The sequence below is a fragment of the Hipposideros armiger genome, unplaced genomic scaffold, assembly GCF_001890085.2.
Source record: "Hipposideros armiger isolate ML-2016 unplaced genomic scaffold, ASM189008v1 scaffold_536, whole genome shotgun sequence".
NCBI lineage: Eukaryota > Metazoa > Chordata > Mammalia > Chiroptera > Hipposideridae > Hipposideros > Hipposideros armiger.
In genome coordinates, this window is record NW_017731886.1 from 683,114 (window position 1) to 698,924 (window position 15,811).

The 15,811-nt window shown below is 33.5% G+C and overlaps 1 protein-coding gene across 2 annotated transcripts in view; it reads right to left on the bottom strand.

Moving 5' to 3' along the window:
* Positions 1-15,811, bottom strand: part of CHD1 (chromodomain helicase DNA binding protein 1) — an 87,390-nt gene that overhangs the window by 49,002 nt on the left and 22,577 nt on the right. For both annotated transcript variants that reach the window (XM_019668734.1, XM_019668735.1), the window contains exons 3-8: positions 9,717-9,918; positions 7,555-7,692; positions 5,593-5,657; positions 3,156-3,305; positions 2,744-3,015; positions 961-1,186 (exon numbers count right to left, since the gene is read on the bottom strand). In XM_019668734.1, the coding sequence (XP_019524279.1) occupies positions 961-1,186; positions 2,744-3,015; positions 3,156-3,305; positions 5,593-5,657; positions 7,555-7,692; positions 9,717-9,918 (1,053 nt within the window). The remainder of the gene's footprint in view (positions 1-960; positions 1,187-2,743; positions 3,016-3,155; positions 3,306-5,592; positions 5,658-7,554; positions 7,693-9,716; positions 9,919-15,811) is intronic.

A 15,811-nucleotide genomic window follows, 5' to 3' on the forward strand; every position in this document is an offset into this window, starting at 1 on the left:
CTGTGAGCAGCCATCCAGAAACTGGCGAATGATTTGCCTCGCCCAAGAAGAGCGCAATGATGGTGCCAACTTGGGCCAGTGAAGTAACGTCCTCCACAACTAGACTGAAGAACGAAAGGATAGCATCTTGTCTGTTCCTCTTCCCCCAAATCCCCAATAAAAATCTTAAACAAAAAAATAAAAATAAATAACCCATTCCCCCAAACCCTATCAATAGCACAAAATCTCCCACTTTTGCTTTTATTATGTGAGCCAGTTTAAAGAATTAAGAAATTGAAACAGAAATAAAGCATCATTAATTTTTTTTTTAAGATTTTTATTGGGGATTTGGGGGATGGGAACAGCACTGGGGAATCGGGGGAAGGGGAACAGACAAGTTGCTGTCCTTTTGTTCTTCAGTCTAGTTGTGCAGGATGTTGCTTCACTGGCCCAAGTTGGCACCATCATTGCAGTCTTCCTGGGCGAGGCAGATCAGTCGCCGGCTTCTGGACAGCCGCTATGGGCAGGGTGGGGGGGTCGCGGCACTGCTGGCTACCATGGCAACCCACTGCAGCAGGGGCTGCAGCCTACTCCGCGGGCGACTCATGGCAGCCCAGCTCCAGGTTGAGCTGTTATTCAGCATCTTAGCTGTAGAGGGCAGTGTCACTGACCCTCATGTGGGATCCAAACCGGGGCCCTCTGGTGTCCCAAGACAGCTCTTAACCAATGTGCCACTCGGCCAGCCCATTAATTTTTAACTTTAAAAATTAAATATATGAGACACCTTCTATGTGACCATTATCAAGAAGAGTGTTAGGTATGGCTATTCCTAAGAACTTTTACCTTGAAATGAAATACAAATAAATGTATAAGTAGTTATTTTAGGTTATTGTTTAATTCTTGACAAGGTATTCCTTATTAATAAAAAAGTTTAGTAATTATCTTTGATCTATAAAAAATTAAGTAATATAAAATATTTACCATCTTTTTGTTTCTTGATCTTTTTTCTTATAATTATCCAATTTTTTCATTCCTCTAACATTCTGCTGCTTAAGGGTTTCTTCTGTCTCCCAAGTATTGTGAATATGGGACCATCCTTTCCATTTAATTAAATACTGAATTTCTCCTGGCTCCTTGCTTTTTTCAAATCCTGCATTTGGGTCACCATCTGCTTCAACTGCATAGATGGTTGTAGTAGCACCAGTTGCTGAAAAAGGAAGCATAGTACATTCCCTCTAATTCTGTTACATGAGTACTTCTTTGAACTCAAAAATTCAAGAATATGAATAGAAAAATATATGCTCTCTTAAATAACTAAAGTATCAGAACAAGAATTTATGTGAAGTTACATTGCACATATAAAACAGAATTCAGAATTTTAGAACAGAAAGATTAATCCAATTTAATCCCCTCCATTTTAAAATTAGAAAAAACAAGGTCAAAAGACAGTGGGACACCTAAGATCACACAACAATTTATAATAACTAATGATTGGGAGACTGATAATTAGAAACTAAAATAATTAAAAATCGTCTTTAAAAACTGCATGTTTGAAATCACTGTCAAAGAGATTATCTGCACCCCCATGTTCACTGCAGCATTATTTACAATAGACAAGACATGGAAACAACCTAAGTGTCCATCAACAGATAAATGAACAAAGAAGTTGTGACATATATGGAATTATATTCAGCCATTAAAAGAAGAAGGAAATTCTGTCATTTGTCACAACATGGATGGACTTTGAGGAAACTGTGCTAAGTGAAAAAGGTCAGACAAAGAAAGACAAATGCTGTGAAATCTCATATAAGAAACCTTCAAAAAACTCAGAAAAAAAAGATTAGATTTATAGTAACCAGAGGCGGGGGTAAAAGTTGTCAACAGGTTAAAAATTCCAGTTATAAGTATTGGGGATGCAATGTACAACATGGCTACACTGAACATTGCTGTATGGTATATTTGAAAGTTACTAAGAGAGTAGATTCTAAAAGTTCTCATCACAAGAGAAAAATTTATTTTAAAAAATTTTTATTTTATCTACATGAGATGATGGATGTTACCTAAACGTATTGTAGTGATCTTTTCGCAATACATGTTAAATCATTATGTTGTCCACCTTGAACTTATACAATGATATGTTAATTATATCTCAAAAAAACAAAAAGTGGGGGATGCATGTAAAATAACTAAAAACAACATACATATTTGAGATGAGATAAAAAAAATTTTTAAAAACCAAACTGTGAAATTCAAAGTGCCTAAATAACTTTTAGGCACGGCAACAGAAAAACTCTAATACACAGGACAAAATTTTTCTAATTATCTGCAATTATTAAGTGAGGTCAAATGGATATTTTCTGGGAAGAAAATATTCAAGCTAAGAGCAAAGTATATTTTACAGCAAATAAGTAAAACAAGAAAATCTACCCTCTTTGCTTTCAAAATTGAAAATCTTCAAGTACAGTAAAACCTTGGATTGCGAGTAATTTGGGTTTTCGAGTGTTCCACAAGACAAGCAAACATTTCTATTTGATTGGTGCAAAAATTTAGTGCAGTTTGCGCCATTACTTGTAATGTCAAAAACCGCACTTACTTTTGCACCAACCTAATAACACATTTTTAGCTTAGTAAATGAGCAATGTCTTGCAATACGAGTAGTTTGTTTCCGGAACGAATTATGCTTGCAAACCGAGGTATTACTGTACTTTACTTAACTCTAGTAAATATTATTGAAACCATCAAACAATTAAAAAAAGAAAAATACCTCCTTTTCTCCCAATCCGACAATCCATAAACCGTTCTATAGTTTCAAATTCCTCTTCCTCAGGTTGAGGAACATCCTCCCCACAAACTTCCAATAGATCATCAGAATCTGTTTTCATTTCTTCGTCTTCCTTGTAGCTAACATTGACAGTTGCTTGGCGTCGAGAACTTCTTTTGTCAGTATCATAATCTTCATCATCCTCCTCCTCCTCAGATGAATCAATTTGTCTCTTTTTTTGTCCAAGAATCTTCTTTCCATTTTTTGACTTAGATCTAGGGAAACCCAGAAGGAGAGAGGCATTTTACAGAAACACTGGCATAAAACCGTATTTGAGAAACTACATACGAAAAGAATGAATACTTTCTCATAACCAACCATTTTCAGCATCAAACGGAGAACATACTATACTTACCTATTTTGAGGTTTTCTGCTTTTAACTTTGTTTTTTGGCTCATAATCAGATTCTGTTTCATCACAACTGCTTTTATCTCTTTCTTCTTCAGATTCTGAATCTGAACCAGACTGAGATGGAGATCCCGACCCAGACATTTGCCAATCTTCACTGTATATAAAATATATAAAGTACATTTATTTATACTTACATCGTATAAGCAAATTTTGTCTCTGATAAAATACAAAACTAGTCAAATAAATTACATTCTAGTTAATATTAAAAATATTATTGTTTTCATCCATACTAAAAATATCTAAAAGTCTGTAGAAAAGGAAATGCTGGAAAATATTCTATATAGATTTCTCTCCTAACTCCAGAGTTTTCTTAATCATTTATCTTATACTTCAAAGAATGGCAAATAAGTAAATGTTATTTTGATTATCAAAATGGATGAAAACACAGTATGCTAATTTAAAGAATCACAGAATTTAATTTTGAAAATCTTATATACCGTATTCCCCCATGTATAAGGCGCACCCTTTTCAGAAAAATTTGGGGTCTAAAAACTGGGTGCGTCTTATACAGTGGCTGCAGATTTTTTTACTTGCATTTCCCACTGAGGGCAAGGCAATATAATGAAGACAGTGATTCGTCATCAGACACAGTCAAGGACAAGCTAATGCTCGGGAGTTTTGACAGTGATGGGGAGTTGTATGGATTTTATGGTGAATAAAACTTGAGTTCAATAACTTTATGTAATACTTTTTTTTTCAAATTCCGGGCCCCAAAATTAAGGTGAGTCTTATACATGGGGAAATACGGTAACTATTATACTTGCACTCTCAAAAAAGATTCAAATCCCTTTAATTTTAATTTTCTGGAGATTCTGATTTTTTTAAATTATATCCTTCAGAAATGATTTTTTAAAATAGTACATATTAAGAAACTTAAAATACAGTATAGAAAAATATTTTTTTTAATTAGCCCATCTTAATATTCATGATTACCTTTATTACTATTTTTAGTCTATTTATTCTATTTAATTCCAATCAACATAGACAGAACAAATATTGGGTGCATATGTTAATATTCTGCTATAATACAAACTTCAAATGAAAGATACACATTAAGTTCTTCTATATGCACTTAATATCCTGTCTCATAGCTACTGTTTCTGCTCCATTGCTGTGTATGTCTTGCATCAATGACTATATTATTGGTTATAAAATCAAGTACATATGATAAAATATGGATTATGATAAAAACATAATACAGAAACAAATTCTTTTGTATCTTGAGATCTTTTCAGAGGTTACACATTATAAGTAGCAATAGGCAGAATACATGAAAAAGTCTCCATTTTATACTTTTATAATATAAATCATAATGATTTTTATATCCAAGCAAGTCTATCCATCATCCCAAATTACTTATTTTTAAAAATACTCTGTGCCTGCACCCATGCTGAGTTTAGAAATTATTAACTTGGTGGAAGAGTAAATAGCTTATAAGACACAGTAGTTGAAAATGCTTAGTAAACTAGAAGACCCATCTGAGGAATAGCCAGTTTGTGGCACAACAATAAAGGGATAAAAAACATGACACTGTAAGATTGTTGGAGTATAGGGTGGAGGATCCAATAGATATATACAACAGATATGATTCAAGACAGATTCAATACATATATTCATTAATAATAGTACCAGATTTATATAGAGCAACTACCCAGAGATATGATAGAATTTTCAGAAACCAGTAAGAGATAGGAGGTCTTCACATTAAAGATGCATACAATTAAGTGCATAAAGTGGAATAGACAACAAATTCAAAGCTAGACACACCAAAGTGAAAGTGCAGAATATCAAAGAAAATTGAAAAATAAAACACAACAGAACGATGTTTTTGAAAAAAAAATGAGAAAAAATAAACTCAAACCATCTAGGTATCTGAATTGAGAATCTGAAGTACTCTTAACACTTTCTGGGTCAAGATCTTTATGAAATCATAGTGAGTTCTTAAATAAATTCTACAGAGGAAGGTAATTTCATATGCAGATGAAAAGTATAACTATTAACATAAATGAACAGAATAACCTAAAATCCATCATCGGCTGGTCCCTTACACTCCTATACAGGTTTCCAAAGTTAAGATTTTCTGATATTATGAATAGGCAAATTTTTTAAATCTCTCTAAATAAATTTTATATATATAAAATATTTAAAAATATATAGGGGAGGGTGAATATAGGAGATAAACAAGTGGCACAAAAACCTCAGGTCATCACAGAAAGATAAATGTTAAGAACTAATGGTTTAAATTAACCTAATAAAATTCCATGAACAAAGAATTTACAAAAGTCCACATTTGGCAACAATTTCTCATAAAGGAAGAAATACAAAATCATTAGGATTTTCCTGCTATGAAACTAAGTAATTAGTTAAACAAAATGACATACTCTTTATGCTTTTTCCTTTTGACGTCATTTGATGAGTCATCAGAATCTTCACTGCTAGAGGAATCCTAAAGAAAAAAATAGTAATTAATAATTACAATTTAACCATCATATCAAATATTTCTTGCCACACTATTTAACATTTACTTTGCTAATAACACTAACTATAAAACCTCTTCTTTTTTCCATGTTATCATTATATTTATACAATTATTTAGCACATAAAGTAATAATTTTACTATAAATTTATAATACAGCCAGTGAAATTAGGTAAATATCACAATGTCAACATTTTGTATGAAACTTAAAATCTATCATCTCTGTTACATACAAGGGAACTCCCACAATACTGTCAGCTGATTTCTCAAAAGAAACTGCATGCCAGAAGGGACTGGCATGAAATATTCAAAGTAACGATAAGCAAGGACCTACAACCAAGATTACTCTACCCAGCAAGGTTATCATTTAGAATTGAAGGACAGAAAAAGAGCTTCCCAGACCAAAAAAGGCTAAAGGAGTTCATTACCACTAAGCCAGTATTACAAGGAATGTTAGGACTTCTTTAAGAGGAAAAAAAGACATGAATAATAAAATGGCAACAATTACATATCTATCAACAATTGGATTAAATGCTCAAATGGGTTAAATGCTCAAATCAAAAGACACAGTGTGGCTGATTGGATAAGAAAACAAGATGCATACAAATGCTGCCTACAAGAGACTCACTTCAGAGCGAAAGGCACACACAGACTGAAAGTAAAGAGATTGAAAAAGATTATTTCAAGAAAATGTAGCAATACTTATAATCAGACAAAACAGAACTTAAAGCCTATATAAAAAAGACAAAGAACATTTCATATACAATAGACAAAATATAGAAGCAAATGAGTATGCATCAATAGACAATTGGATAAAGATGATGTGGTATAATACATACAATGGAATATTGCTCAGCCATAAAAATGAAGTCTTAACATTTGCAACAATACCCCTCTAGAGGATATTATGCTAAGTGAAATAAGTCAGACACAGAAAGACAAACACACAATTTCACTTATATTTGGAATCTGAAAAAACAAACGAATAATCAAAACAGAAACATCATAGATTCAGAAAACATTTTGAGGGCTGCCAGATGGAAGGGGGGTTAGGAGGCTGGGTGAAAAAGATGAAGGGTTTAAGAAGTACAAATTGGCAGTTATGAAATAGTCATGGGGATGTAAAGTACAACATAGGAAATATAGTCAATAACATTGTAATCACTATGTATGGTGACAGGTGGACACTAGACTTATCAGAGGGAATCACTTCATAAGTTATACAAATATGTAACCACTATGCTATATAACTGAAACTAAAATAATATTGAATGTCAACTGTAATTAAAAAAAAAAAAATCTATCATCTCTGGAGACCATTATTGTTGCCTAGTATGGCCTCAAAAAGGAACCCTAATTGTTGGTGTGTCAAATTTAAATATTTTTCTTCCTCATTAGGCAGGTTTTAATAGTTCTTCTTGAACGTTTTTGTGCAAACACATGTGCATATGCTCACATGCACACAGGAACTACACTGTTTACAGCTGCAAGCTATTCTTTTAAAAATATGTTGAGAATTCTGTTGATATTCTGTACAATAGTACAATACTTCTTCATTCATATATGTGTGTGCATACATGTGTTTGTGTATATTTTCCTAGTATTCACATTTAATTTATTTCTAGTTTTGTCTGATGAGCAAATGCACAAAAATTATCATTCCTTGTTTTGCATTAATCCATTAAGTGGAATTATTGGATAAAGTATGTCTATATTTCAAGACTCTTGATATACTATTTAAATGTAGTTATCTCCTATCTATTCTGTAAAAGAAATGTATTGTTTCTAATAATTTCATAAGTACCTACCTAAATGATTGGGCAACGTGTCTACTTTTAAAATAATAGCTTTCATAATAAAAACTCACCTCTTCTGATCCACTATTAGATGAAGCTTGATGTTGCTGTTGCTGTTGCTGTTGCTGCTGCTGCTGCTGCTGCTGCTGCTGCTTCTTGAGCATTGCAGATCTCTGAACAGCCAAAATACTAGGGCTAGATTTCCAAAACTGTAATAGAAATATGACCCAGTGAAGGATGAAGTTTAAAAAAAAACTGAAAACAGGTTAATTTATTGAAAAGCAGTACCAACATTTTTACTGCCTCCAATTAATAAATTAAGACTATCTTCCTTACTCACATTATATACAATATTAGTGCAATATAAGTAAGATAAAATGTTGAGCTTTAGTTGTATAATGTATAAAATGTGAGCTTCATAAACAATATTAAACAACACCTTCTTTGTTGTTACAAGTATTACTTCTAAAAACAAATAACATGAGACACCAGTGTTCAAGTATGGTTGTCCATTTTTTTAAATTGGTGTGAGATGAAGAGCTTGAGTCAGAATGCAAATCAACTATGAGGTGTGACAAAAATACAGTGAATATTTAAATTTAAAAAAATTATTACAGTAAAAGACACATTGCCATTAATCCCCCTCAAAATACCCTCGCTTGCTTTGAACAATTATCCCATCGCTCTTGCCACTTTCTGAAGCAGTTCTTTTCTTTTTTTAAAGATTTTATTGGGGAATTAGGGAAGGGAAATAGCCAAGTTGTTGTCTTTCAGTCTTAGTTGTGGAGGGCACAGCTAGCTCAGCTCCAAGTCCAGCTGTCTATCAGCAGCTCGCAGCCTGCTCAACTCAAGGCACTGTGTTCAATCTTAGTTGTGGGTGGGCGTAGCCCACCATCCCATGCGGGAGTCAAACGGGAAACCTTGTTGCTAAGAGCACACACTCTAATCACTGAACCAACCAGCCGCCCGTCGCCAGCTCAGGGCAGCTCAGCTCAAGGTGCTGTCTTAGTTGTGGGTTGGCGTAGCCTACCATCCCATGCAGGAGTGGAACCGGTAACCTTGTTGTTAGGAGAACATGCTCTCACCAGCTTGAGCCTTCTGGCAGCTCAGCTTAGGCCCATGTGGGAATCGAGCCAGAGACCCTGTTGCTCAAAGCTTGCGCTCTTAACCAACTGAGCAGCTCGGCCAGCCCCTGAAGCAGTTTTTAAAGTCCTCTTTCATGAGTGTCTTTAGTTGTGCTTTCGTGGCTGCCTCGATGTCCTGAATCGATTCAAAACGTTTACCTTTCATGGTCATTTTGACTCTGGGAAAGAGCCAGAAGTCACAAGGTGCCATATCCGGTAAATAAGGTGGATGAGGACACACCTTAAGGTTTTTATTTGACAGAAATTGCCGTACCAGAAGCAATGTGTGACACAACACATTGTCATAATGGGAGGATGAAGACACTCACAAAAGAGGACTTCCAGAACTGCTTCAGAAAGTGGCAAGAACAATGGGTAAGTGTGTTTGAAACGAGGGAGAGTATTTTGAGGGGGATTAACGGCAATGTGTCTTTACTGTAATATTTTTTTTTTTATTCACTGTATTTTCAATCACACCTTGTACTTATATGTCACTAAGCATGATTTTAGTTCAGCTGATTCTTCCCTTTTTTTTTTGGTAGCAATATTTTCTCCATGAAGGAAGCTATGTGTTGATTTATTTTCTGGCCCAAGCATCTGATCACTGGTACTGTATACTACTATGAGGTGTATACAAGTTTTAGTAAATTCTTTAGTAGCTTTTTTGAGACAGAATGTCCCTTAGCCTATTTTACCAGCTTCAACGAAGCAGAGTTCTCCTACTATTAGCAATAAAGTATCTCCTTTGAAGATCTTGAAAGTAGAGATCAGACACTGTAAGATTAACAAAAAGACTTCACAAAGCCTTCAATTTTTATCCATGAAACACTGAATATTTATGAAACTCAATTTCTGCCTCAGAAAGTGGAAGAAAGGGCTTTATTTCTGTGTGTGTGTTTGTTTTGTACTTGCTGTTTCATAGTTAGACTGCTTCTCTTCAAAGCCACTTATTCCACATATTTAACCACAACTTTGAGAATCACCAGTAAATTTTAATGTTTAAAATTAAAGTTTTCTAAAAACTATATTAAGAATGCTATAAAGCAATGTTACAAATTTTCTCAAAGTAAACAAGAAATCTACCTTCCATTGGATATGTTATTTATTACCTCAGCGCCATCAACTTTCGGTGGTTTTGCTTGAACTTTGTTCTCTCGGGAAGTGTCAGACTCAGACTCGGACTGACTGCCCGATTCAGATCCAGAGTCGGAGTCACTGCTACCTGACTGGCTACTGCTTCCGTCACTACTGCTTCCAGAACTTGAACCAGATCCAGAGCCTGAAGCTGACCCAGAATCATCATCCGACTGGCTACAATTGGGAAACAGATTTCAAACAAAATTCATTAGGATTTTAATTTTTCTTAAAAGTCAGAAAGCTTCCAATCATTAAACCTTGTTTATTTCATATTTCAACTTTCTATGGCAATACAAACAGAAAAAGGAATTAATGTTAATGTACAGTAATAAATAAGATGGTTGATAAGATTTTGTACAGCTTTGGCTAAAACATAAGCAAACAGATCACAACCTTCCTTCAAGATAATGAGCATATTCTACCAAGTGTAAAATCCTGGGCTAGAAATTTGGGAAGCTTAAGCCACAGAGATATCTTCAAAAGACTATTCAGCTATACTAATATAAAGTCAGAATTGTGTGAAGAAAAGGTTAAAAATGTGTTGAAAATTCTCATACTAACAGGTAGAAAAGAAATTTACCTATAGTGTCTCCTTGTTTTCAAGTTTATATCTCTATGTTTTATTATTCCAGGGGGATGTAATTTATTATAATTATGCTATGCTAAAATAGAATGTATTACAAATAAAAGCAGTAATTGCTTCTCTGAGAAAGTCACTGACTGTCATGGTTCCATAGTAATAAATCTGAAATATTAGCAAATTCTCACAATCTTTCCTAACCGCTATACACACACATGTGAAAGCAATTAATAGATGATTTAGAAACTACCATTTTCTACATTGCTAATTTTCAGTACAGGGAAGCCTACAAATGGTCCGAACTAAACAACGGATTGTGTAAATTATCATTATCTCCAAAGCTATTTGGTCACATGGAATTCTCATATTAATTGTTAAAAACTAGGGCATTAAATTTTTGATACACATGGTAGACAGCTTTTGATGTAATTTCATCTAGCTTTATGAGACACAACAGGTAATGTAGTTTATGTATACACAGAAAAATGCAAAGCTTCATGTCCTATGCTGTAATTTTCAGAAAAACCACCAGATGGAGGTATTACTGTATGAAAATAGACTGCAATATTAAAAGTAATTAATTTCTAAAAGTAATTTCTCCTTTTCTAGAGCAAGGAGTTAATAGTTTCTACATGGAAACACAGACATAGTTTGCAAAAAGACGTCTGATTCCAAAAGTTAATTATAAATGAAAATGCTTAAAGTGCGAACAAATATATACATCTTTTTAAATCTGGAAATGTAGTGGAATATTTTTCTTTCTAGAAACTGTAAACAAAAATCTGCCTCTTAAAGGCTATAATATTGAAATCATTTTGCCACAATTTCTACCCTGTGGTCATATGGTTCTGATGTCAAACACAGCATAGTTAGTGCCTTTTAATTAAGCAAATGAAACAAAACTTTCCATATTTTACTTGGGTCCCTTGAGAGAAATTTCAGCAAGACATTGGAGAAGATATTTTCCTTATACATAATTTCATTTCTCTTTTAACCCATTAGGTAAGACACATCTTTCACTTATTCAATAAACTTTAGGCACTAGGAAAATAGAGACGAGACAGTCCTTCACATTAAAACAACTTCTAGCCTGGTATGTCAACCAATAAATACCATTCTGTGCTGTTTAAGATCATTGTTCCAGGTGTAAGGGAGCACTGAAAATACGATCAAGTTTGGTATAGTAATAGGGGAATATTTAGAATAAAGAGAGATTGAACTAATTCTTTAGGAAAAAAAGAACTAGGCTGAAGGGGTATCATTTTAATTGCTCATAAACTTCTTGAGTTTATTTTTTCCAGAGTGCCTACCATAGTACCTTTCACAGGTGAATGCTCAATAAATACTTGAAAAGTAGATGAATGAATGATTGAATTTGGAGGACTAGCATAGACAGGCAATATTAAACAACATGTTATTTGGTGTTACTCTGAGTTGTTTATATCTTCGTTATACCTTCATATCTTAATTATATCTTAACTAGCCATTCAAGATAAATAGCTAGTCAAAATTCCTTGTTATTAAATCAAAATTCTTAAGTGAATGTAGGAATCTTTGCTTTCATGTTCTTTAGGCAGAAGTAGTTCTTCTGGCTGGAGATAAAAGCAAATAGCCTAAGTCCAGGCTACTCTAATGGCACAGGTTTATTATTAGAATATTTTACCTTAGAAGTATTTATTTTATTTAATTGTTCTTAGTAGGATTAAGGTTATATACAATGAGTAAGGAATATCTTATATTCTGCCATAGAATGATCTCCAGGATATAGTTAAGAAAAAGAAAAGCAAGATACAAAACCCTGTTTACAGTATGCTCCCTCTCATATAAGGGGAAAACATTTACACATATATGCTTATATTTAAAAAAAATAATAATGGTAGCATAACCCAACAATTAAGTTAAAAATCACTACCTACAGAGAAGGGAAGAGAGTAGAGGGAACATGGATTGAATAAGTCATCGTTTTTTGAATCATGTAAATGTTTTATATAATTTCTTTAAAAAGAAAATCCCAAAGAAAGAAAAAATATATATAGGTTCAGGGGGGGTTAAAATCTATCTTCAAACATAAAATTTTGAGCTAAAATAGATGAAAAGTTCTTCCTAATGAAGTAACTATTTCAGCCCATGATGCAAATACTCTTTCTAGAATAAAAGCCTGAGCAGGGTGCAACTTTCTAAGTCTGTTTCTATAACAAAGTTCAAACACCTATGAGGCCATTCAGGAATTTGTCTCTGCCAGTATCCTATTTAAACCCTTAGTTCTAGCAAAAGCAAACTACTTATGCTTGTATTTCTCTGAGAGCCAGTTTCTCTTTCTACTTCCTGCTTTTGCAATTACTTCTCTCCCTCCCCCCTTTCCTCTCTCCCTCCGCAGCTCCCTCTCTCTTTTCCACTATATAATTTCTACTTGGGCACTTCTCCAACAAGTATCTCCTGAATCCATTCTCAAACCAACAATAAATTAGGTATCTTTCTTCCTCAGCACTCCTAAAACATCCTATACATACTACCGTTTTTGCTGTGAGAACACCATGTAATAATCACTGTAATTTCTGTTTTCTTTTGTTTCTTGGTGCCTTACACCTTTGGTATTCTACCACGTTTCTTGAGTGTCGGGATTTTCACTTGTTGCCCTTTGTGTGTTGAGCACTAAATAAAGAGCTCAATATATGTTTGATGGGTGGATGGATGTACACATAAACAAACAAAAAAATCAAAGATATAGAGGGTACAAATTCTTATTTAAAATTTACAAATATAACTTGACTATAAGAAATATTTCTGAGCTCCCACTAACATTTTACTTATTTGGGTAATAACCAATACCACTGATCTTTTATACAACGTATCTGTATATCAAAGTTACCTTTATTAATTATATTAAATCTCACTAACACCAATAGTAATAAGGTGGCAGATTATTGAACACATTGAATTCTTTTCCTCACCTTTCTCAATTTACGAAAGAAAACCCACCATCATATTTATGGGTACGCTGATAAAATTATATTGTTTGTTTTCAAGTCTCACTATGAACTTACGGATCTGAAATTATTTGCTGAGTTTTAATCCATTGTCAGTATCATTGTTGATGCCCAAATTGTCCTGCTTCTATGAAAATTGGAAATTAAATTGCAATCTGAGTACTATTACTCAGTAATAGGTGAGCCTATTACTACTGGATTGGTCATTGTTTTAAAGATTTTTTTTTAATGGAATGAGCTAAGAGATGTGTATTTTTAGAGACAATGCTTTAAGAATTTACACAGTATTTCCAATTCAAATTTGTAGGCGTTTTATTTTTTTTATATTACAGAATACTTTGGTTGAGTTTCTTGGTTCCAAGTGACACTAAAAAAATTATTTGCTTTTATCTTAGAATTTGTGTAATAGTTTCAAAATAATACCATTATTAATGATATGATTACTAAATGTTAAGATTTCTTTGTAATTCTTTTTGTCCTTCAGGAATACTCACTTCCATAATTAAATTTTTGCTATAAAGTCAACTGAAATAATTTATTTCTGTATGGCTACCAATTTGGATTATTAGGGTCATTTGCTTTTATTTATTTTTAGGGACTTCTTTTTATTCTTTTGGTTTAATGTTGCTTTATTATTTACTTGGATCCAAATTGAGAGCTGCAAAACTTATAGTCAAAGTCCAGCTTCTATCCTTGCCTCCTCTCTTTCCTTTAGTAACTACTTTTAAAAGTTTTATTTTCCCTTTTTTCAATTTGAGCAAATTATGAATAAGAATGTTTATATCCCCCCTTTCAGAAATAATCATATTTACACTCTTATATAAATGATACATTATAGATAATAACTCACCTACAATGGTTCAACTTACAATTTTTTTACTATAATGGTGCAAAGTGATAAGTATTCAGAAGAAACTGTACTTCAAATTTTGAATTTTGATCTTTTCCTGTGCTAACGACATGTGGTAAGATACTATTTTGTGATGCTAGTCAGCGGCCGTGAGATGATTTTGCCCAACTACAGGCTACTGTAAGTGTTTGAGGACGTTTAAGGTAGGCTAGGCTAAGCTATGTTGTTCGATAGGTTAGGCGTATTAAACACATTTTCAACTTATGATATTTTCAATTTACAATGGGTTTATCAGGATGAAACCCTATCAGAAGCTGAAGAGCATCTCTAAACACACTGTATCCTGGAGATCATTTCACAGCAGTAGATATACGTATACCCCATTCCTTTATTTAACTACATACACTATTTTGTAGACACAACATAGTTTCAACTTATCCCTCAAAGACGAATATATTTTGCTTCCAGTTTTTGTTATTACAAACAGTGATACCAAAAAGTGGACCTTTGCATATATTTTTTTGGATTTATGGAAGTGTATCTTTTGATTTGCTATTTATCAACAAATGTAAACATATCCCCTTTGCAGTTTTAAATTAATAATCACTTAGCACCCAGATCTTGATTTCTAAATACTATTCCACAATTATATAAACTAGGAGTCCTTTGAGAAATGGCAGATTCTAAGGCTGGGACAGGGAAGGTGAAAGGTGAACCTAAACAATCTTGCTGTGCCAAAAAGCAAAATATATAAAAACCTGGGGGCATGTCAAAATAACAGAGGAGGTAAAAAAAACAAAAACAGGGCATAGGAGCCAACTTGAAGGGGCTTCCATTGGCCAAATCTGATTTGACCATCAAAACAAACAGCAAAGGATTATTACCTAGTAAATAAAATAGTATTCCTCAAGTCCATGCTGATGATAGGTAAGTAGGTAGGTAGGTAAATAGACAGACAGACAGACAGAGTCTGAAATGCCAACTGGTAAATGTGAACAGGATGGTAGTGTTAGAAAATTACCATTTTGCAATCATCATAGAAAATACTGGTTTGGGCAAGTCATTAAGAAATGCTAAATCTAGGAGGAGAGTTTGATGAGTAAGGCATTTGCATAGTCTCAAAGTCTTCTCACAAATTGCTTATTAGCTATAGTGGGTAAATTAGAAAGTACAGTGGAAAAAACAAACACTGCCTTGTCCTGGTGATCAAAACTAGTATCACCAGTAGGGACAGACAAATAATATGAGCCTTTAGCCATGTTTTCGAAAAAGACATATCATCACTTACACAGTACTCCAGTCAGGATGCATAGGGTAGGGGATGTCTAACTTGGATCTAATCATAAATTAATATAAGACAAACCCAAACTGAAAAATATAATCTATAAAATGACTAGTATATAGCTTCAAAATGTTAATGTCATGAAAGACAAAGAAAAAGGAACTGTTCCAGGTTAAAGGGATTTTTAACTAAAAATAAAAAAGGCCTAACAGCCAAATGCAATATGTGATCTTAGACTGGACCCTGTACTGAAAGATGAACTGGGATGATTGATCAAATTGGAATACAGACTGAAGATTAAAGTATTGTATCAATGTAAATTTTCCTAAATTAATTAATTATACAGGGCTTATGTAAGGGAATACCAT